At 43.6% G+C, this 24,552-nt stretch overlaps 1 protein-coding gene across 1 annotated transcript in view; it reads right to left on the minus strand.

Moving 5' to 3' along the window:
• The window catches only part of LOC306835072 (uncharacterized protein), a 333,943-nt gene that overhangs the window by 71,445 nt on the left and 237,946 nt on the right, over window positions 1-24,552 (minus strand). The window contains exons 11-14 of the mRNA XM_079361481.1: window positions 1,032-1,205; window positions 764-937; window positions 496-669; window positions 228-401 (exon numbers count right to left, since the gene is read on the minus strand). Coding sequence (XP_079217607.1) covers window positions 228-401; window positions 496-669; window positions 764-937; window positions 1,032-1,205 — 696 coding nt within the window. The remainder of the gene's footprint in view (window positions 1-227; window positions 402-495; window positions 670-763; window positions 938-1,031; window positions 1,206-24,552) is intronic.

Raw genomic sequence — 24,552 nt, forward strand, 5'->3', positions numbered from 1 at the left:
GACAGCAGCTTCACTCCTGAATCATGCAGGTTGTTGTTGCTCAGGTCCAGCTCTCTCAGACTAGAGGACTGGGAGTTGAGGACTGAGGACAGAGCTTTACAGCTTCTCTCTGAGAGGTTACAGACACTCAGCCTGAAGAGGATTTTTTTTGAAGGTAAATGAAAATACAAAATGAAAGGACTACATACAGGCTATTTGGGTAAACTTTTACATGAACAAGTCCTGACCTGAGCGTTTCCAGTGTACAATGCAGAGTCTCTAAACCACTACACAGCAGCTTCACTCCTGAATCCTGCAGGTTGTTGTTGCTCAGGTCCAGCTCTCTCAGACTAGAGGACTGGGAGCTGAGGACTGAGGACAGAGCTTCACAGCTTCTCTCTGAGAGGTTACAGACACTCAGCCTGAAGAAGATATTTATTGTAGGTAAATGAAAATATAATATAACATAAGTACATACAAGCTAATTGGGTAAACTTTTGGTGAACAAGTCCAGACCTGAGCATTTCCAGTGTACAATGTGGAGTCTCTAAACCACTACACAGCAGCCTCACTCCTGAATCCTGCAGGTTGTTGTTGCTCAGGTCCAGCTCTCTCAGACTAGAGGACTGGGAGCTGAGGACTGAGGACAGAGCTTCACAGCTTCTCTCTGAGAGCTGACAGACACTCAGCCTGAAGAGGATTTCAACCAGTCAATAAATGGATTAATACAATCAGCGATTAAATTAAAAGCGTAATTCATTTTCAAAAATACCTGCACACTAACCTGAGAGTGTCCAGTCTACAGAGAGGACTCTTCAGTCCAGCAGACAGCAGCTTCACTCCTGAATCCTGCAGGTTGTTGTTGCTCAGGTTCAGCTCTCTCAGACTAGAGGACTGGGAGCTGAGGACTGAGGACAGAGCTTCACAGCTTCTCTCTGAGAGCTGACAGCCACTCAGCCTGAGGAGGATATTTTTTGAAGGTAAATGAAAATATAGAATGAAATAAGTACATACAAGCTAATTGGGTAAACTTTTAGTGAACAAGTCCTGACCTGAGCGTTTCCAGTGTACAATGCAGAGTCTCTAAACCACTACACAGCAGCTTCACTCCTGAATCATGCAGGTTGTTGTTGCTCAGGTCCAGCTCTCTCAGACTAGAGGACTGGGAGCTGAGGACTGAGGACAGAGCTTCACAGCTTCTCTCTGAGAGGTTACAGACACTCAGCCTGAAGAGGATTCAGAAGAACACAAATGAAAACAATTACAAACCATAGTTGTTATTTCTGAATAAAGAGAACTACATTTAACCTGGATAGTTATGTGAGCACATACAGAGCTGTGTTTGAAGCTTTGATCACAGGCAGCAGCCTCAGAAGAGCCTCCTCTGAAGCAGAGTATTTCTTCAGGTCAAACACATCCAGATCTTTTTCTGATGACATTAAGATGAAGACCAGAGCTGACCACTGAGCAGGAGACAGTTTATCTGTGGAGAGACGTCCTGATCTCAGGGACTGTTGGATCTCCTCCACTAGAGAACGATCATTCAGTTCATTCAGACAGTGGAACAGATTGATGCTTTTCTCTGCAGACAGATCCTCACTGATCTTCGTCTTGATGTACTTGACTGTTTTCTGATTGGTCTGTGAGCCACTTCCTGTTTGTGTCAGCAGACCTCGTAGGTGATTCTGATTGGTCTCTAGAGAAAGACCGAGGAGGAAGCGGAGGAACAAGTCCAGGTGTCCATGTGGACTCTGTAAGGCCTGGTCCACAGCACTCTGGTATAAAGGTGTTGGGTCAGGTTTTTCTCTGAATACTTTAGACCACCTGGATGTTGTTTGTTTTTCTGACATCAGATTGACTCCAGACTTGATAAAGGTCAGATGGACATGAAGAGCAGCCAGAAACTCCTGAACACTCAGATGGATGAAGCAGAACACCTTGTCCTGGTACAGTCCTCTCTCCTCTTTAAAGATCTGTGTGAACACTCCTGAGTACACTGATGCTGCTCTGATATCGATGCCACACTCTGTCAGGTCTGACTCATAGAAGATCAGGTTTCCTTTCTGCAGCTGCTCAAAAGCCAGGTTTCCCAGAGACTCAATCATCTTCCTGCTCTCTGGACTCCAGTGTGGATCTGTCTCAGCTCCTCCATCATACTTGATGTTCTTCAGTTTGGACTGAACCACCAGGAAGTGGATGTACATCTCAGTCAGGGTCTTGGGCAGCTCTCCTCCCTCTCTGGTCTTCAGCACATCCTCCAGAACTGTAGCAGTGATCCAGCAGAAGACCGGGATGTGGCACATGATGTGGAGGCTTCTGGATGTCTTGATGTGGGAGATGATCCTGCTGGCCTGCTCCTCATCTCTGAATCTCTTCCTGAAGTACTCGTCCTTCTGTGGGTCAGTGAACCCTCTGACCTCTGTCACCATGTCAACACACTCAGGAGGGATCTGATTGGCTGCTGCAGGTCGTGTGGTTATCCAGAGGCGAGCAGAGGGAAGCAGTTTCCCCCTGATGAGGTTTGTCAGCAGCACATCCACTGAGGTGGACTCTGTGACATCAGTCAGGGTCTGGTTGTTTTTAAAGTCCAGAGGAAGTCGACACTCATCCAGACCGTCAAAGACGAACACCACCTGGAACTCTTCAGACCTGCAGATTCCTGCTTCTTTGGTTTCAGGAAAGAAGTGATGAACAAGTTCCACCAAGCTGAACTTTTTCTCTTTCAGCACATTCAGCTCTCTGAAAGTGAATGGAAATGTGAAGTGTATGTCCTGGTTGGCTTTGTCTTCAGCCCAGTCCAGAGTGAACTTCTGTGTTAAGACTGTTTTCCCGATGCCAGCCACTCCCTTTGTCATCACTCTTCTGATTGGTCCATCTCTTCCAGGTGAGGCTTTAAAGATGTCTTCTTGTCTGATGGTTGTTTCTGCTCTGTCTGGTTTCCTGGATGCTGTTTCAATCTGTCTGATCTCGTGTTCCTCATTGACCTCTCCAGTCCCTCCCTCTGTGATGAAGAGCTCTGTGTAGATCTGGTTCAGAAGGGTTGGGTTTCCTGCTTTAGCGATCCCCTCAAACACACACTGGAACTTCTCCTTCAGGTTAGATTTCAGTTTACGTCGGCACTCTGCAGTTACTGTTCCTGAATAAAGACAGAACTGAGATCAATGAACAGATCCTGATATAGATCACATGACTATCTGAGTTTGAACTTTAAACCTCTTTGTCCTTTTTCTAAAATATGAAATCTGTTCAGATGTTCTTACTGCTGTGCAGACAGTCAGCCAGCTCCTCCTGCTTCATTCTCCTCAGGAAGTGGAGAGTGATCTTCAAAAATGCCTCTTTACAGCTTCTCCTCTGCTCTTCATCCTCACTCTGACTCTCTAAGCATTCTGGGTAATCTGGACTCAGAGCCCTCTGGACTCTCTTCAGCTCGTTCTTCACAAAGGTGACGATGTTCTCCTCCAGCAGCTGGAACAGAAGGAGACACTGGATATTTCCTATAAAGTGGTAGAACTCAACATGTGGTTCATGTGTCAGTCTGAAGGTCAGCTGCTCTAAACACAACAATAACTTAGCATTACATTCTTGTCATGGTAGTTTATGAAATAACACACCATAAAGATGGAGTCCAGGTCTGTTAGATCCTGCTGGTCTGATGGATCTCTGTGAACCTGGGAGCTCTCCTGTTGAACTCTGTGACAGGACATATTACACAAGAAAACAATGGGTCATATATGATGAAGCTCTGAGCCAAGATATGAGTCTTTGAACCACAGAGTCAGAACATTCACTGGATTTTTAATTCTTACCTTCCATCAGCACCACGTCCATCTTTAAAGGAGATAATAAAACCTTTAGACCAGTCACTCTTCATGGACACACAGCTGGGTCCAGGAGAGTCTGGTCTCTGGTCCTGCATCCTGATACAAACAAACAGCTGCTTCATGAACAAAGATCATCTTTAATCAGATTGTTCCAGTTCAAACTAGCAGATGGATCATCAGTAATCAGGAGGCAGAGCTGAAGTTCTCCACAGTTCTGTTTCTAGTAGAACAGTATCTCAGTCAGAATACAGCCAACACTGTGTCTGTCCTCACATTCTTCAGACTGGACTCAGGCACTTGGGTAAAACATTTTACTTCAAGCAGGTGATGCTCGTTTAATCTCAGCTGAGACAAGTAACAGGTGCTGACAACATAGAAATCCCACCAGATGCCAGTGAGAATGTCTAAAAGTTGACTCAACCTCTGTGTTGTGTGCCTACGTGTGTCACACCGAGCATGGAGAAGAGAAAGAAGAGCCAGAGCTGTCTGAGGACTTAAGAAGAACAATTATGGAAAAATATCAACAATCTCAAGGTTACAAGACCATCTCCAGAGATCCTGAGGTTCCTTTGTCTACTGTAATATAATCAAGAAGTTTATCATCCATGGCCCTGTGGCTAATCTCCCCGGACGAATGGTGGACAAACATCCTCAGTCAACTTCTACACAAATTCAAGGTGTCCTGCAGACTCAGGGTGCAGAAGTGTTAGCTCGGACCAGACGTCGTCATCTGAATGAGAAGAAGCGCTATGACAGGAGACCGAGGAGAACCCCACTGCTGACTAAGAGACAGAAAGAAGCCAGACTGGAGTTTGCAAACATGGACCTGAGTAAGCCTCAATCCTTCTGGGAGAAGGTTTTGTGGACAGACGAGACTAAGGTAGAGCTTTTTGGAAAAGCACATCTACTGTTTACAGAAAACAGAATGAGGCCTTCAAGGAAAAGAACACAGTGCCAACAGTCAAACATGGTGCAGGTTCAATCATGTTTTAGGGTTGTTTTTGCTGTCTCTGGATCTAAATCCCATTAACACATATGGAGAGACCTCAAAATGGCTGTTGCAACAAGACACCCTTCAAATCTGAGAGACCTGGAGCAATTTGTAAAAGAAGAGTGGTCCAAAATGTTACATGAGAGGTGTAAGAAGCTTGTTGATGGTTATAGCAAGTGATTGGTTTCAGTGATTTCTTCCAAAGGGTGTGCAACCAAATATTCACTTAAAGGTGCCAACTATTCTGTCCGGACCTTTTTTTAGTTTTGTTTAAAATTGTGTCAATTTTGGCTTTTTTCTTCTGCTTTTTGTGTTTCTAATGCACATTCAGGAAATAAATACATTTATACCAAAAACATTTGTAATTGTCTCAATGTCTGGGAGAAATTGTGTCATTTCTGGAATGATTCCTCGGGTGCCAATATTTTGGTCCATGACTGTACATGTGAAGAAAGGGGGAGCCCAGATTCTCTATCTTCTCATTAGAGATGACTGTACATAAATGACTACAACCTTAAAGCTACATAACTCCATCCTCCCAGCTCACTCTCAACGTGCTTGCTTTATAATGTTTGACTGTCTTTAGATGAGCTTGGAATAGTTGTTGTTGATTGAGTTTCATTGATTTGGATTGATGTGACTTTGTTAAATAAACTCTGTTATCTTTTCAGAAAGCAGTTGTTTGTGATTACTGCTGTATGTGCATTTTAATACAGCTGGATGTGAGTGCTGGTGTACCAAGCCTTTCATTGATTTAAATACAGATATGTATGAAATATTCATCATGATAGTATTTATTTTAATTCATTACTTTGACACTGATTTTGTGATATTTGGTTATTGTTCCCTGATTTCAGGCTGGTGTCAGCTGGATCAGCAGGAGGTCTGGACCAGGTAGCTTAGTGACTAGCAGAACCTCATCAGGTTCAGGATCTGGTCTGTAGACAAAGTCAGGACCTCCAAACATCCACCTCTGGGACCATAATCCTCTAATCCCAGTGATTCAAAGCGTGGCTCACATCCTGGACAAAGTGTGCTTACTGTGAAGCTCATGCAGATCAACAGAAGTTTAGATCATCAGAGAAAACTCAGCAACAGAACAGAAACCACTTGAACTGGACTTTGACTTGATCCAGATAATAAAGTCTGATCTGTGCTGATAGTAACTGATGACAGACTACAAAGTGCTGGACCACCACATGAGTCTTCAAACAAAGTCAGGAAATAAACTTGACTTTTCAGAGCTCACCTTCCAATAACAGGACGTCCATCTTTAAAGTCGATGATAAAACCTTTAGACCGGTCACTCTTCATGGACACACAGCTGGGTCCAGGACAGTCTGCTCTCTGGTCCTGCATCCTGATACAAACACACTACATTATTAGTTACTGTGAGCAGCAGCTGAGACACTGATGATGATGATGATGATGGAGTGATGAAGGTGGAGGGATGCTGTGACATGGAGAAGAGTCATGGACAGTTAGAGATGGTGATCTCACCTCAGAGCTTCCTGTTCCTCACACAGAGAGGTTTTAGAGGGAGGGACTCCCTCCTCTGTGTCCTCACACTGATCCATAGCAGAGCGCCCCCTGCTGGAAGAGCTGACCTCTGTCACTATGGCAACACTGACCCAGTTCAGCAGCTGGAGTCACATCCAGTCAAAGAGCTTCACCTGTGGAGGACACACCTTCATCATCATCACGATGCTTTGTGTCAGTGAGCCATTATTGGATGATAATAATCTATAATAGATATAATATGTCACATGTGAGGACACCTTTAGTTAATGAATCACATGACTGTACAACACTGGCTGAAGGTTCCCTGAACATTGATCATTTGAACATTCATGACTCTTCTATCATTTCTGTCATTATTAGTTCATATTTTGATTTGGTTGAATTCCAACATTTATATTCTCCTGTAAGTCAGCCAGCAGGGGGCCCTCCAGACAAACTCTGAATCACAGCAGGGGCTCAAAGTTTTCAATGACAGTAAGAAAGCTCTCTTAGTACCCGATCACACGGAGACGTTTCTGTAGAAAAGCGGCTCCAGATAAATCCTGGTTTTCCTTTGGAACAGCGCGGGTTCAGGCGCTCTTCTTTAATGCTGTCAGACACATTTTTACAGCAGTTTGTAATGCTCATCACATTTAAAACATGTGAGGCCCGTATTATTTCAGCCATGTTCTTGGACACTAGCCCCCCCTCACATATGATTTTAAACATGTGATTTATCATCTTGTTCAGTCAGACTGGTAGTTATTTCTGTACAAAGGCAGTGTCATATTTTAGGTGGAATATCTGTGGATGGATCAAAGAAGTATCACACAGGCACTTTTGGGGCAGCTCAGGGCAGCACAGGGGTCTTTGATGCCATGCGTAGCTCAGTCCACCCAGATGTCCCAGAGTCACGCTGAGTTGATGTGTTTGTGTCTCTGGGTTTCAGACCAAAGTCAAAGAATCATAAAAATCCCATGCACGCTTGGTTTTTTGTGTACAAGTGTGCAACAAACATTTTCAACTCTTCTGATCAAGCAGCAGAGTCGCATCGCATCAATGTCACTCAAAGCAGCCAATCAAATCCAGTCGGAGGTTTGGCCTCCACTCTTTATGACATTTTCCCCTCCTGCTCTAGAAGCAACTTTGACCCTGTTAGAGGGGAAACTTTAATAAACGTTGATGTGCAGAAGAAGCTCTCTGCTCTGTGCTGATCTCTGCTCTGGCTGCAGACAGACCAGTCTTTGTGTTGCTTGGCAACCGTCCAGTTTCAGAGAAGTAGTGGAACCAGTTGATCTGATGGAGTGATTATTTTTAGTCCTGACTCCACGCCCTCCCTCTGCTGTGTATCACTGTACTGTTAGCATGTTAGCATAGCCTGCATGCTAGCTGAGGATCATTGTGTCTCCTGTACTTCTACTGTAGTCAGAGCAGCTAATGAAGCTGGTGGCTAACTGTTAGCTTACAGCTCTTTAGACACTGAAACAGAGAGTCTTAAAAACAGGTCAAAGTGTCTCTTACCTTCAACAGAGAACAGATCTGCGTCAGACCGGGACAGAGTCAGAGTCCAAACTACTGAGAGCAGGAAACAGCAGAGCTGGTTCATCAACATACCAACAGGTGATCACAGGGCACACCCTCCATTTCTCCCTGAAGGAAGTTTGACTCTTTGATTTGAAGATTCAGGACAAGAAATCAAAGTGTTTGTGTGATCAGAAGCAGCAGAGATCATCTTCATGTTGAAACCTCAGCTGTCAATCAAGAGAAGAACATTCAGACTGTCTTTACAGAAAGACACAAACTGGACTCATTACACTGATTCCATCAACGTGGTGCTGTAGTCAAATATAAGAATTAAACTCATGTCTACAAATACATGTGAAGTTTCAGTGAGAACTAGATTGTGTCAGCTCAGATTACATGTACACAATGTATTCATGTGTTGAAAATGAGTGTGTGGAAGGAGGAAGTCTTATTATGGATTTGACCATTGAAGAAAGAGAAGCTGATGGAAACATGAATAAAAAGTGATCAAACTAAACATGTTGAATGAATGTAAAAATAAAGGTGTACTAGGAGCATTTTAGATGTTTCAGCTTAGATACAACAAGCATAGTTAAAGTCATTGAGCAGTAACAGCTCACTGATAAGTTCCCACTGGCTGCCTATACGCTGGAGGAATGGTTTCTCTTAAACACCATATCTGTTTATCAAAGTAGGTCAAGTATCCCTTCAAACCAGTTTGTGCCTTATTGTTATGAACCGTCTCCTCTTGACTTATTTGTTGAATTATTCCACATTTGAGCTGTTTTTTAAAATGCTTGCTGTTACATGTCACAGTCTCTTTCCCTGTCATCTCATTGAATTGTCTCCTTGTTCTTTATCTTTGTTTTTCAGTTCTGCTTGACCAAGGCTATGAGGATGTCAGGCCCTGCCCAGCTACGACTTATAATCATACACATTCTGTTTATTTGTTGGATATCCCCTTGAGATGATCCATCTCGTTTTTAAGAATACAAAAACACAATCAGTACAATTGAATACAGACACAGTTACATACAATGTACACACATAAAGGCTCTCGCTGACATATCCCGCCCATAAACCCACAGCACCCTCACAAAACCATCAGAGGTAGATACACATGACATATTATACAATCAACAAGACTAAGATCTATTATTACAGCAGCAAGATGGCATTAGAAGCAGGAGCATGATTTTCTAAAAGTGTCTCTTGGAGTTATAATCGAAGAGACTCAAACTCATAAGTGAACCCTACCAGCTGGGATTCCTTTTACAGTAGAAGAACTTTTGGCTTTAATCTATCACAGAGTTTTACTGTGATGGACCTGGACAAAGACTTTGATCACCAATTCTTCACTCTAAAATCAACTGATATTATTCAGGACAAAGACACAGTCAAAGTGGTTCAAAGTGAACCTTCTGTTCTTCTCACATTGAGCCCCATCAATGAACCTGCTGCATCCTCCACTCCCGACTCCATGACTCTGTCTTTCCTGGATGACAGTTCCTCGGTTAGCTCATCTGACACCATCATTCTAGCACAGCCAGCAGAGCATCCATCTGAACCATGGCCAACTCATGTTGTGATACCCACCTTTTCATTTCATGTTGACATCCTCCTTCAAGCAGGACATGTGGCTTATGAAAATGATGGCTCCCTCCTTCAGAATCCAAGCATGAACTCTGACATACTTGAGAAACTTGCTGACCAAATATTCCACTTCACTGCCTATCCTACTGCTCCTCAAATATTGGCAGTTGTAGAAGCTCTGGTAAAAAAGCCTCCATGCCTTAGAGAAGCTGGCAGCTCATTTTCAGGCATGTACGGGTGACAGCAGCGCCTGAAATACAAGATGGCTAATTACTGTTCCAAAATGAGAAGGCGTGAAGTACCTGGTCCTGAGCTTGATATCACCAAGGAAATCCCCTGCTGAGAAAAATCCTGCAAAAAATGTCAAGAGAGCAAAGAGGGCGGAGGTCAACCACCTTCCTCCACACCCAAGTGGAGAAAGTAGGGACAGTGTTGAGATGGAGAGACAGCAGCTTCTTAAGGAAGTCAAGATCAGGAAGTCCAGAAAAAACCTGTTCCTGTTGAAGGCATGAGGTTGTGGGTTGAAGTCCAGCAGCCATGAGCTCAAAGAGAGATGGCCTGCTCTGTGTTGTGAATCTGTGCTAGATGAATTTGTATAGCCTTTGTAATGTTCTCTGTTCCTTTAAGGCTGTAACAAGAATGTATTCATGGACATATGTTGTGTAGGATTCCTGTATCAATGCATGAACATGAAGAACCTTTAAACAGACTTCTCTCTCAAAGTTCAAACCAGAGGCCAAATGTTTCTCTGTCTCCAAGTTGATGATTTGAAGAAGTGGCTGCTTGCTGCTTTTCACCCTGACCTGCATTCAAAACGCCTGTAGAATTCATGAGTCACTGATTTACCATGAACTACTGTCATACTTCTGAATCCTTGTCATTTCAGATCAAGGAGGAGTTTCACAGAATAACTAGGATTTATCTGGAGCAAAGCTTCATGTCCAAACTGGACCACTATACAGCCCAGCTTACTGCCCTGATGAGAGCAGGGGAGGTGTTGTGGAGACCAGGCTGAGGCCCCATCTGGATCAACTGAGTCCGCTCTGTTGGATTTCAAGGCTTCCTGTTTCACACACATTCTGTCCCTGTCCTCCACAACACAAATTCTCACTCTGTGTAACATCCTTCTCCTTCTCTGCTCTTTGAAAACAAACCACTGCTCACTGCACAGGTATTCATATCTTCTGACATGATGGTTTCTTGTGTACAAGGATTGTTTGGAACTGACACTATTACTCTTTTCACAGAACCCAGGCACTGAGCTGAGACGTGACGGACTCATACCACACCTTGGTGAGAAAGAAGACTGCCTGCTAAACCTGCTTACCTCTTCATTTCTAAACTCACTTATACCTGGCTTTGAAGTCACACTTCACTATGAGCAAGAAACAACAAACACAGAAAGTGCAGTCTAAGCTGGCCAATCCTAACTCAATGGTGCAAATGAGTGGAGGAACATCAATGAGTGTCACAGCTACAGAGACAGTGACTCCATGGACCCTCCACTCACACACCACATTGTGCTTTGAAATGAATGGTTCACTGTAAAGCAACACAGATGTGTGTCTAAAGGGGCCTTTCAGAAAGAAACTCATGGATGTCACACAACTTTTTACAACTCACCACACAAAATCTGAAGTACTAGTCATCAGTCCACCATCACAAAGACAGTGAATTACTGCACACCTAGGAGAACTAGTCCAGTATACGTGAAGCCCTCAGCCAGAAACCTGAGGGTTGATATGAACTGATATTAACAGGTCATGGGGACTGGACTTGGATTTATCTTCACTGACTGGGACTTGAGTTCTTGGGACTGGAGACTTGACTGGGATTAGAGGTTTGCTGACTCTGTACTGTTCACACTGTAAATAAACCAGATGTTTTTTCTTTCCTTCAAACACTGCCAGACACTACAGAGTCTGAACCTACCACTGTTGGAGGGAGGTTTAGAACAGTCCAAGTGGAGCTGGCCTTTTTAACACAGTGAAGCAGCAAAAAGGAAGCCAAGGAGAGAAATGATACCAGAACAAATATTCACACAATTGAAGGGTTTGTTTCCATATTCCATTCAGTTCTACACACTGAAGGTTATGATGCTTTTCGATTGTTTCTTCTAACAATTTGTGGAGTAAATCCAGAATGACAGATGACATCTCCAGGTGTGTTCATCCAGTTTGTGTTCAAAGGCTGCTGCAGTTTTGTGCCCAGTATCCTCTGCACTCTTCTTTCATCATGTGCATTTTATTGATTTTGTATTCTGACTGCAGGATTCTTATTAAGGGTTAAAGGTCTTCAGTGAACTCAACCTGGACCTGATCTGACTGTGGTCACTCTGCATCAGGATCTGCTGAACTCCTTTTCTTGACCAAAGAGACTTTAGACTCTCAACACAAAATAACACAAGTACAAGGTTCAAGGTTCAAGGTTCAAGGTTCTTTATTTGTCAAATATGCCACATGTTAAACATACAGCACAGATGAAATTGCATTCCCCCCCCCCCCCCAGTGCAAACCTGCAGTGCATAAAAGAGCACTAAAGAAAAAACTAGCAATACTGTACAACAAATAACTTAACTAAAGACATTTGGACAACAAATAACGAACAACAGACAACAAATAACTTAACTAAAGACATTTGGACAACAAATAACGAACAACAGACAACAAATAACTTAACTAAAGACATTTGGACTACAAATAACGAACAACAGACAATCGACAGACAAGGCACTTGTGAGTGTTTCGCTTTGAGGTAGAATGTGGATAAAATTACTATGAGGTAGATAGATTACAGTATTAACAATATAAACAGAGTGCAGATTAAAATACAAAGTTAAAGTGAGGTAGTGTGCAATAGTGCAAATAGCAAATTACTATGAGGTAGATAAATTACAGTATTAACAATATAGACAGAGTGCAGATTAAAATAAAATACAAAGTTAAAGTGAGGTAGTGTGCAATAGTGCAAGTGCAAGTAGCAAAATTACTATGAGGTAGATAGATTACAGTATTAACAATATAAACAGAGTGCAGATTAAAAATACAAAGTTAAAGTGAGGTAGTGTGCAATAGCATAGTCAATACAGTTCAATAAACGGCTGTGCAGAGTTTTTAGGGTGCGTGAATTAGTGGAGCATGCGGGGGGTGGAGGAGGGGGGTGATGCCAGGTCCTGTAGGGGCAGACTGTGGCAGGATGAAGGGGGGGGGGGGGTGGGGGGCAGAGGGGGCAGAGGGGTGAGGGAGGGTAGTGATGGGGATGGAGGGCAGAGGGGGCAGAGGGATGAAGGAGGGTAGAGAACTGAGGGCAGAGGGTGGAGGAGGCGGAGGGGGGATGGGGGCAGGGGCAGGAAAGGGGATGAGTGGACGAAAGGGGGGGAGGGCAGGGAGGGAGTTGAGTCTCCTGACAGCCTGGTGGAATAAACTGTTCTTGAGCCTGCTGGTTCGAGCACGGAGACTCCGCAGTCTCTTCCCAGACGGCAGCAGGCTGAAGAGGCTGTAGGACGGGTGGGTGGGGTCACCTGCAATCCTGGTGGCTTTGCGGGTGAGACGTGAGTTGTAAGTGTCCAGAAGGGGGGGAAGAGAGACACCAATGATCTTCTCAGCTACTCTCACGATGCGCTGCAGAGTCTTCCGGCAGGACACGGTGCAGGTGCCGTACCACACGGTGATGCAGCTGGACATGATGCTCTCAATGGTGCCTCTGTAGAATGTGTGCATGATGGAGGATGGGGCTCTCGCTCTCTTCAGTTTGCGGAGGATGTAAAGGCGCTGGTGAGCTTTTTTGGCCAGTGATGCAGAGTTGAGGCTCCAGGACAGGTCTTCGGAGATGTGCACACCCAGGAACTTGGTGCTGCTCACCCTCTCCACTGCAGCACCGTCGATGGTCAGAGGAGCATGCTGGGTGTGCGTTCTCCTGAAGTCCACAACAATCTCCTTCGTCTTCTCCACGTTCAGATGGAGATTATTGTCTTTGCACCACGAGGCCAGTCTGCTCACCTCACTCCTGTAGATAGACTCATCGTTGTTGTTGATGAGACCCACCACAGTCGTGTCGTCCGCAAACTTAACAAAGAGGTTGGAGCTGGAAGATGGGGCGCAGTCATGGGTCAGCAGAGTAGATGAAAGTCTCTCTCACTGTCCATCAGTTTATTTATTACAAGGTTACACATGAGCTGTGTGAAGAACTTGAGCTACCCAACACAGCAGCCTCCAAGGAAACAGAGTGACAGAAAGAAGAGAAGATATCAGGAGAGAAGAAGGATCCTTACACTGTAACTGTTTCATATAAAGCCTTTACATTCAAACATCATAGCTGCTCCCAACTTACTGCTTCATATGTCAGCAACAACACATCAACAACATGGAGACAGATTTCTGTGGGTTTCTCTCCACTGTGCACTAATGTGGGTGTAGCCAGACTTCCTCTGTGGGAAGAGTTACCCAAGAGATTCTCTCCAGTATGAACCAACATGTGCTGTGTGAATTTTCCTTTCCTTTGACATGTTGAAGCCAAACGTTTCCCTTAATTCTAAAACTTTTGTTACACTTGGAGCAGCTGAAGGGTTTCTCTCCATTGTGCACTTACATGTGTGTGGCCAGACTTACGTTATGGGCAAATTGTTTACCAGTCAGGGCAGCTGAAAGGTATCTCTCCAGTGTGACTCGACATGTGTCGAGTCAGATTTCCCTTAAATCTAAAACTTTTATCACACTTGGAGCAGCTGAAGGGTTTCTCTGCACTGTGAACTAACATGTGTTGGTTCAGATTTCCTCGATGGATAAAACTTTTACCACACTCGGAGCAGCTGAAGGGTTTTTCTCCACTGTGAACTAATATGTGTTTGGTCAGTTGTCCCTTAGAAATAAACCTTTTACCACACTCGGAACAGCTAAAGCGCTTTTCTCCTGTGTGAATGAACATGTGTTGGTTCAGATTTCCTCTATGGGTAAAAGTTTTACCACACTCCAAGCACATAACTGGTCTCTTGACAGACTGTATTTTCTTATTTTTAAAGTTTAGGTTTGTCAGATGTTCTTTTGTCTCTTGCCAATCAATACTGAAATCAGTCTCTGGTTCATCAGAGTCTTCAGTCTTGACCTCAGTCTCTGGTTTATCAGAGTCTTCAGTCTTGACCTCAGTCTCTGGTTCATCAGAGTCTTCAGTCTTGACCTCAGTCTCTGGTTCATCAGAGTCTTAAGTCTTGACCTCAGTCTCTGGTTCATCAGAGTCTTCACTCTTGACCTCAGTCTCTGGTTCATCAGAGTCTTCAGTCTTGACCTCAGTCTCTGGTTGTAAACCTCTCTCTAGATCTAAGTCCCTCTCTGGTTCTGCTCCTCCACAGTCCTCTCCATCAGCTCCTGTTTCCATCTGTTCAGTTTGTCTGTGATGAAGCTGTGAGGACTGAGGTTTCTCTTCATCATCTTCACTCTTCACAGAGACAGGAGTGAAGGGGAACTTGGTGGTGTCAGCCTCCTCCAGTCCTTGAAGCTGACTGATCCACATTTCCTCATGTTCTTCTTTAATGTGTTGGGGCTTAGTGTCCTCCTGGTCCAGAATGTGGCTCCACTCCTGCTGCTCAGATGGAAGTTCTTCTTTACTCACCAACAGCTGCTGGACATCTGCAGGACACAGGAAACACACATTAACCACACTGAGACTGATGTTTGAATATTAATTAATTTAGATAGATAGACACTAAAGAGAGTTTAAGTACAGTAAATTCAATGATATTATTAGCAGGTGCTAGCTGTAGCTAACACTGTGACTCTGTGGTTGTTTATGGATGCTAGCTAAAGGCTCTGCTCCCTGAAACATCTATCTAACCCCCAGTTTGCACTGGGGGTTAGATAGATAGATAGATAGATAGATAGATACTTTATTGATCCCGAGGGAAATTCAAGGCATCCAGTAGCAGTATACAGACAGGCAGGACACAAGACATTAGTTACAATACACACCCGCTGTCCCCCCTCCCCTCTGTATACAATAATCCCCCAAACAAGATTTAGCAGCCCCTATGTGACTAAGAGTAAACATAATTATATGTTAAACCTGTGCAGTTAGCATTCGCAATTAGACTTAAAACTTATAAAGCATAATGTACATAACCTGTGAGGAGAGAAAAACATGTGTTGGTTAAGAGAGACCTGTAAACAGTTAAAGAGCCTTAGAAACAAAGTGCTGACCTTCTAGAAACTAGTTACATGTGCATGTACAGAGGTGTTTGAGCTTATGCCAGAGGTGTGAGTACAGTCGTTAAACAGTCAATGCAGGAATGTAAATTGGCTCACCAACTTAAAGGAGCAGTGATTAGCATTACGTGTCCTAGACAATATGGTGAAACCAGGAGTGGTTAGGGTGATTATCATTAAGTACCCAACTATTGAGGGGCAGATTAGCATTGAGTGTTGAAGACAATAGAGTGAAAGTTGACCTAATTAGGGTGATCATGTCAACCATTACAGATGTAGCATAACACAACAGTAGGATGAAACCAGACATGATTAGGGTGATTATCTTTAAAGTGACCAGTGCTCAGTAAGGTGACTATCAATATACATTAAAGTGTCCAACTGGGGGCTGACTCTGAGGTCAGCAGTGCAGATGAGGAGTGAGAAAAAGTGTTTAAAAGAGTCCAGGGTTCACCGTGTACTTCTTCCCTGCCGTGACAGTGAAGTGTTGTACAGTCTTATGGCCTATAGGGGGACAAAAGAGTTCTTGAGCCTGTCCGTGGAGCACGACTGTGAGAGCAGTCTGTCACTGAACATGCTCCTCTGCCCGGTGAAGGTGCTGTGCAGAGGGTGGTGTGTGTTGTCCATGATGGAGAGCATTTTGTCCAGAGACCTCCTCTCTACCACTGTCACCAGTGAGTCCAGCTCTGTACCCACCACAGAGCCGGCCCTCCTCACCAGTCTGTCCAGGCGTGCTGCGCCCCTCTTCTTGCAGCTTCCTCCCCAGCACACCACGGCGTAGAAGAGGACGCTGCACACCACAGACTGGTAGAACATCTGCAGCAGCTTTTTGCAGATGTTGAAGGACCCCAGCCTTCTCAGGAAGTACAGACCTGGGCTCTGTCCCTTCCTGCAGGTAGTGTCCATGTTAGGCGACCAGTCCAGCTTGTCATCCAGCTGCAGCCCCAGGTACCTGTAGGTCCTGACCACCTCCACGTCGACCCCCCTGATGGAAACAGGTTGTAGATGTGGTTTGTTCCTTCGGAAGTCCACCACCATCTCCTTGGTCTTGGAGGTGTTTAGCTGCAGATGGTTGTCACTGCACCACGTCACAAAGTCCTCGATCAGGCTCCTGTACTCCTCCTCCTTTCCATCCCTGACACAAACAACTATCGCAGTGTCGTCCGAGTATTTCTGCATGTGGCAGAGCTCCGAGTTATACTGGAAGTCGGAGGTGTACAGGGTGAACAGGACAGGGGAGAGCACAGTCCCCTGTGGTGCTCCGGTGCTGCTGACCACAGTGTCAGATGTGCAGTCCTTCAGTCTGACGTACTGTGATCTCTCTGTGAGGTAGCCCGTGATCCACCTCACCAGGTGCGAGTCCACCCTCATCTCGGTCAGCTTGTCTCTCAGTAGGAGGGGATGGATGGTGTCGAAAGCGCTTGAGAAATCAAAGAACATGATTCTCATCATGCTGCTCCCTTTGTCTAGATGAGAGTAAGCCCTGTGTAGAAGATAGAGGATGGCATCGTCCACGCCCACCTTTGCCTGGTATGCAAACTGCAGGGGATCCTGTGCGTGTTGTACCTGGGGTCTGAGGTGTTGGAGCAGCAGCCGTTCGAAGGTCTTCATAACGTGGGATGTCAGAGCGATTGGTCTGAAGTCGCCTGGCTCACTGGGGTTTTTTTTCTTGGGGACCGGGGTGAGGCACAAGGTCTTCCAGAGCACAGGAACCTTCCCAAGCCGCAGGCTCATGTTGAAGACGTGCTGAAGTGGCTCCCCCAGCTCAGCAGAGCAGGCCTTTAGCATCCTGGGACACACTTTGTCCGGGCCTGCTGCCTTCCTGGGGCGGAGTCTCTTCAGCTCCTTGCTCACCTGGTCTCTGGTGATGGTGGGGGGGAGGGGGGATGGATTGTCTCTGGAGGTTGTATCTGTTCTGGTGGAGGTGTTGGGGGGAGTGAGAGGGGGGGAGGGGGTGTGTAGAGGGGTGCTGGGGGGACAGGCACTGGCTGCAGTGGCGGGGCTGTCAAACCTGTTAAAGAACAAGTTGAGCTGGTTTGCTCTCTCAGGGTCCCCGTCTTCTGCGTTGTTGTTTTTCTTTTTGCAGCCTGTGATGGTCTTCATGCCCTCCCAGACCTCTCTCATGTTGTTTTGCTGCAGCTTCTGTTCTACCTTCCTTCTGTACTCCTCCTTTGCCTCTCGGAGTCTGACCTTGAGTTCCCCCTGCACACGCTTCAGCTCTGCCTGGTCTCCCTCCTTGAATGCCCTTATCTTCCTGTTAAGGATCTCCTTGACATCGCTGGTGATCCAGGGCTTGTTGTTCGGGAAGCAGCGCACAGTTTTAGTGGGAACCACAACGTCCATACAGAAGTTCATTTAGTCAGTTGTGCAGTGTGTGACCCCCTCAATGTCATCACCATGGGTCTCTTGCAGGGCACTTGCAGTATTGAGCTTGCTTCTTCACTGTGTGAGGACTTTGTGCGGTTCTTTGGTGATAAGATTGCTGCTCTTAGGTCATTGCCCCCTCAGTCTGCTCAGGACCCCTCAGTTCTTACAGCAAGCTCAGCTGTCTTTCAGCAGTTTGAGCCTGCCTCTCTCTCTTCACCTTCGTCCTGCTAACTGTCCATCTGACAGCCTTCCATCCCACTTGTTCAAAGAGGCTTTTATCTCAGTTCAGTCTTTTATTTTACTTTTTATAAGTCGATGTCTGAGCTCTGGGTGTGTTCCATCTTCTTTTAAACATGCCATGGTGCAGCCTCTCTTGAAAAAGAAAAATCTGGACCCCTTGGTTTTGTCAAACTATAGGCCTATTTCCAAGCTCCCTTTTATTTCCAAGGTCTTGGAGAAAGTTGTCTATAACCAACTCCAAGATTTTCTTCAAAGGGCCAATGTTTGTGAAGTGTTTCAGTCTGGTTTTAAGTCTCTTCACAGCACTGAAACTGCTCTTTTAAAAGTTTTTAATGATCTGCTGTCTAACCTTGACTCTGGTAACTGTGCTTTTTAATTCTTCTCGACCTGACAGCGGCGTTTGATACAGTGGATCACACAATCCTCCTTTCACGCCTTGAGCACTGTGTAGGCATTAAAAGCACTGCTTTGGATTGGTTTCAATCGTTCCTCTCTGAGAGATCATTCTCTGTGCACATGGGCCCGTTTTCCTCCACTGTGGCCCCTTTGACTTGTGTGGTCCCCCCAGGGGTCAGTTTTGGGCCCTCTGCTGTTCTCACTCTATATGCTACCTGTGGTGACTAATTTGACACAAACCCTATATTGTCCAAAGCAGTCACCACTGAGATGTGAGATGTGGAACTATATGGTGGAAATACGGTCAAAAAACTATATGCTTCCAAACACACCTGAATCCAATTACCTGGAGCCTTGGACTTAAGTACAGCTCAAGTCAAGACTCCACCCAGTGGCCAGTGTCGGAACCACACAAATACAAAAACAAGCATTTTGGCTCCTACACTACCCCTGGGGTCAGTTCTGGGCCCTCTGCTGTTCTCACTCTATATGCTACCCCTGGGGTCTATTTTTAGAAAGCATGGTGTTCCCTTCCACTGCTTTGCTGACGATGTGCAGGTGTATCTGCCATTAAAGGTCCTTACCAAGGACTCTATTCAGGCAGTGCTCAACTGCCTGAGTGATGTAAAAATATGGATGGACCTAAACTTCCTGAAGTAAATGAAAACAAAACAGAAGTGATTCTGTTCGGTTCCCCTGATCGGACTCAGGTCCTCGCCAACTCCCTTGGCCCATTAGCACCTTACTTACAGCCCCATGCCAGGAGTCTTGGTGTGATTATTGACGATGCTTTTAAACTGGACAAACAGCTCAGCTCGGTGGTAAGGTCTAGCTTCTTTCAGCTGAGGCTTTGAGCCAAAGTCAAACCTTACTTAAGCCAAAAAGACCTGGAAAAAGTGATTCATGCTTTTATTACATCTCGTTTAGATTATTGTAATTCTTTGTATGTCGGCATTGGCCAGTCTGAGCTCAACCGTCTGCAGCTTGTCCAAAATGCAGCAGCTCGTCTCTTAACTGGGACAAAGATGCATGAGCACATAACTCCAGTCACTGCAGTGGCTCCCAGTTAGGTATAGGATTCATATTAAGATTCTTTTAATTGTTTTTAAATCTCTATATGGGCTGGCCCCAGAATACTTGTCTGACCTCATTGTGGTCCACCAGCCATCCAGAGCCTTGAGGACAGCTAACCTAATGATCCTGGACATTCCCCGTTCCTTTTTAAAATCCAGAGGAGATAGAGCGTTTGCAGTTGCAGCCCCCACTCTGTGGAACTCCTTACCTTTAGCTGTGCGCACTGCAAACTGGCTCTCAACGTTTAAAACTCAGCTGAAAACACATCTGTTTTCTTTAACTTTTCACAGTGTATAAGTCACTTTTATTGGGTTTTTAATTGTTGTGCTTATTGTTTCTGTTGTGTGTGGTGGGGGGATTACTGTCTTTCACTGTAAAGCACTTTGGTTGACTACTCGCTGTTTTAAATGTGCTATACAAATAAAGTTGACATTGACATTGATGTGAGAAGTTGTAAGTTTGGAATCTATTCGTGATTCCACTGTAACGGTAGAGGTTTCTGTATCTGTGTTAAATGAATAATTAGGACATTATCAAACAGACTTGTGGATCATCTTAGATTTATTTGTCCATGGTCAAATAACAAATCAGTTCCCCGATTTTTATTTAACCTTTATTTTAATTGTCTTTTTCTTTTTCTTTTCTGGGAGATTTTAACATGACTTTTGTTTTTCTTTGAGGTATTCACAAATTACCTTCTTTAAGTATATGGTCTCAGAGTTTCAGATAATGAAATCTAAAGGTATTTTCATTGATGAATTTTACAAAATATTTGAAAACCAAGATGTTAAATTATCATCACTTAATGTTATTTAATGATATCTAAAACACTTTGTAAAATCAATCTATTGAAATACTTTACATCACATATCCCCCATTTTCTTTATTCATCTTATGTTTTGTATTTTTTTCATTTTTTTTTATTAAGTTGTTTTTGCTATTTTTCGTCTTTTTTTATAACAATAGATACATTATTTTAACAGATATGTACGTCAGAAAGATGATCAATAAACTGGAAACAATGACACCAGTGTACCTCAAAATAACAAAAATAAATGTTTTTGCTAACTATAAATGAAAAAAAATCTCTCTTGATGTTTAAATAAACAATTCTAAGCTTTGTGTATACCCAAAAAACAGAAAAATAATGTTTCATTCAAACAAAGAGAAAAAAAATGTGTAAACTTCAATGGAATAATGTAGTTGTTCCTATTCCGTCTACAATGAGGTATTGAACAGTAAAAGTAATCAGTTCTGCTGGTAGGTCTTGTAATCAGTGCATAAACAAAAAGAAAACATAAGAAAATAAACTTTTGTTAGGATAGTAAAGAGAATACACCATTACTCAAAAATCAGGAAGATCCCAAAAAATGGTCCAAAAGTTTTAAAATAGTAAAATCGTCAGTAAACTCGCATCATGATTGAATTGAAATTATTCTAAATTCCTATATTTTGAAAAAAATCAAGACAGTAGATAAAAATGTTATGAATAAAGTTATTGAGCAAGAGTGAGATTATAGACAGCTTGTAAAATTGAAGTAAAAAAAATTGAAAAGTGAAAAAATTTGTAAACTAGTAAAAATGAAATTTAAATTAATTTAGATTACAGAGCATATTAACCCTTTAACACAGCTGTGTTTGCCGTGTTCACACAGGCTGCAGGTAGTTTGAATCTGACTCGGAAGCTTTCTCCGCGGGGTACATCCTTGCTGTTCCTGTAAATAGCTTACTGCATCTCGTGCAGGACCTGACCTCGGTCTGTGGATGTCCCAAGTACTCACCGCAATGAGTGCAGTAGAAAGTCCGCTGACAGATTGTGTTGTAGCATTTGGCCTTTGGTGGATATTGATACCTGCATCTGCTGTTGATTGATGGGTTCAAGGCTCAGATGGATTTCAAATAACAAAAATGTGTCTTAGAACTTCAATTGGCAATTACTATTGAATAAAAATAGTCTTTACTTTAGAATATAACTACTTTCAAGAAACAAGATCAATTCTGCCTTTTAGTTCTAGTTAAAATGTTTTATATTTTTCTGTAATGTAAAATGTAGCAAAAAATCAAACAGCATATCACTCTTGAACATTAAAAATGTCATGTTTTAGAAATACAGCTAAAATTAAGTAAAAATGATTGAGTTTAAAAAGTAGAACAGGCATAGAATAAGTTTTTAACTATACAAACATTAGTTGTATCAACTAATTTTGAACGATGAAATATTATGAATTTTAGAAAAATAAATACTGAATAGACCGGGATATCCTTACGTGCCCATTACAAGAATGGCTTTTGAGTATTGCTGTGCCCTTTCATCTTCAAATTGTTGCTGGAGGATTGAAAGGAAAAGAAAAGAAAAATCAAATCAAAAACAGTTGTGTTGTTCACATATCTTTGCAAATTTAAAAGAATGAGAAGCTTTTTTTTTTGTGATTAGAAGTTTTTATTCATTTTCAAATTTTTTCCAACAGTGAACAATACAACAAGACAAACGTACCAGAAAATAAAATGACAAGGTTTTCAAATACATAAACACCTGCGCATGTACAATACAAACAATTGCTCACACATATGCATACTGATGTACCTGCGCCATACACGCACATCAAGAAAGCCAAACTACAGAAAACACAACAAAAATGGCAGATAGTATGAGAATAAATAAAAAGTGAGAAAAAACGATATCAAGCTTAAATGAATGTCAGGGTCCCTTGATAAATGAGATGTAATCCCCCCACTTGGCTCCAAATCTCTCAACTTGGTTTAGTAATCTAAAGGAGAGACGCTCATGAGCTGCCACAATGCCCAGCTGGGAGAACCACACCCTGACCGGTGGTAATGTTGTCGTCATCCATTCTGTAACTATAAGTTTCCTTCCCAGCATGAGGGCTGTTTGTACCCACTCTGCTTGTGCAGAAGGGAGGGCTTTTAGAGGGAAAGGATCACCTAGGATAAACAGGCTCGGGCAGAAGGGAATATTTACTTTGAGGATCAGTTTAATGTTTTCGTGAATAGCTGACCAAAATGTTTGTACCAGCGGGCAGGTCCACAACATATGGAGGAGTGTACCAATACTCCTCCCACACCTCCAACAATCCGGGCTATCCCTCAATTTCACTCTATGCAGCCTAGAGGGGACCAGTACACCCTGTTTAGTATTTTGAATTGTACCAGTCTAGTTCTAAGTTCTCGTGATGTTTTCTTACAATTCTTTAAAATACTGCTCCTTTCTTCCTCTGTAAATGAGCGTCTAAGATCAGACTCCCAAGCCGACTTTAGGTTAGCGCTCTTGCTAGTAGTGCTTTTAAGTAATAAAGAGTAGTATTTGGAGGCCTCACGGCCTGTACCAAATATTTTTATTATGCCAGAGAGAATGTTGGAGCTAGGGGGGGCTGTTGAAGTGGAACCAAAGGTTTGAGAAAGGAGATGTCGTAATTGGAGGTACCTCCAGAACTGCTGCTGATGCAGGCCAAACTGCTGTGCTAGTGCTGTAAAAGATTTCAGTATGCCTCCCTCATATAGATCTCCTAGCACCAGAATACCTTTTTCCACCCACTGTCTCCACAAGAATGGCTTATTTTCTATTTTTAGCTTGGGATTCAACCAGAGACTTGCAGACAAATTCAGGTGGGGATTCATATTAAGTTTAATAGAAACCCTTTTCCAGATCCATTGCATATTTACAAGAATTGGGTGGGCTCGAGCCTCCCCAGGGGAGTGCAGCAGTGATGAGGTGGATGGAAGGCAGTGGATGACAAAGGTCCTTTTCAATGTGAAACCAGGGAGGGGCACGTTCTGGGGGAAGGCACCAGTGTGCAAGGTGTCGAAGGCCAAAGGCATAATAATACAATAGTAAATTCGGGATGCCCAAACCTCCCTCCACAACCGGTTTTTGTAATTTCGATAAATGAAGCCTTGGGCGCTTATTATTCCAGAGGAATCTATTAAAAAGCACATCTAGCTGCTTGAAATATTTTAGGGGGATTCTGATTGGAAGTGCCTGGAGAAGGTAATAAATCTTGGGTGCACAAGTCATTTTCAGTACATTAGCTTTTCCCCACAATGATAGGAATAGAGGGACCCATCTTACAATATCTGCTTTGAGTTGGTCTAGCAGGGGGTCCATGTTAACTTTAGCTAGGTCCACTAGTCTAGGGGGAATAATGATACCCAGATATTTAATGCCATGGCTAGGCCAGGAGAAATTTCCGCCCAAAAAGATGTTCCTAGGGCAGTCTGATGTTAAAGGGAGAGCTTCTGATTTCGACCAGTTAACTTTATAACCCGATAGGCGAGAGAATATATCTACCATTTTAAGAAGTGCAGGGAGGGAATGCTCCGGTTCAGAGACAAACACAAGGATATCATCCGCATATAACGAAAGCTTGTGGGTCGATTGGCCGATTTTTACACCTGAAATCAAGGGGTCCAATCGAATAGCTGTTGCCAGAGGTTCCAAGGCCAACGCGAAAAGCCCTGGGGAGATTCCATCGCCTTGCCTCGTTCCCCTACCCAGGTCAAACCAGGGCGAGATCAGGCCATTAGTTAACACTGCAGCCTTCGGATGGGTATACAGAAGTTTTATCCATTTGATAAATTTATTAGTAAAGCCGTATGACTCCAGAGTAGTAAATAAATAAAGCCACTCAACCCTGTCGAAAGCCTTTTCTGCGTCCAGGGAAATAGCAGCTGCAGGGGAGCTATTGTTATGGGTGGCCCACATGATATCGATCAATCGTCTGATATTATTAACGTAGCTACGTTTAGGTATGAAACCCACCTGATTGGGGTGGATTAGGGTGGGGATAACTTTGTTAAGTCTATTAGACAGAATCTTAGACAGGATCTTCTCATCGAAGCCCAGCAGTGAAATGGG

This window comes from Symphodus melops (assembly GCF_947650265.1).
Source record: "Symphodus melops genome assembly, chromosome: 14".
NCBI lineage: Eukaryota > Metazoa > Chordata > Actinopteri > Labriformes > Labridae > Symphodus > Symphodus melops.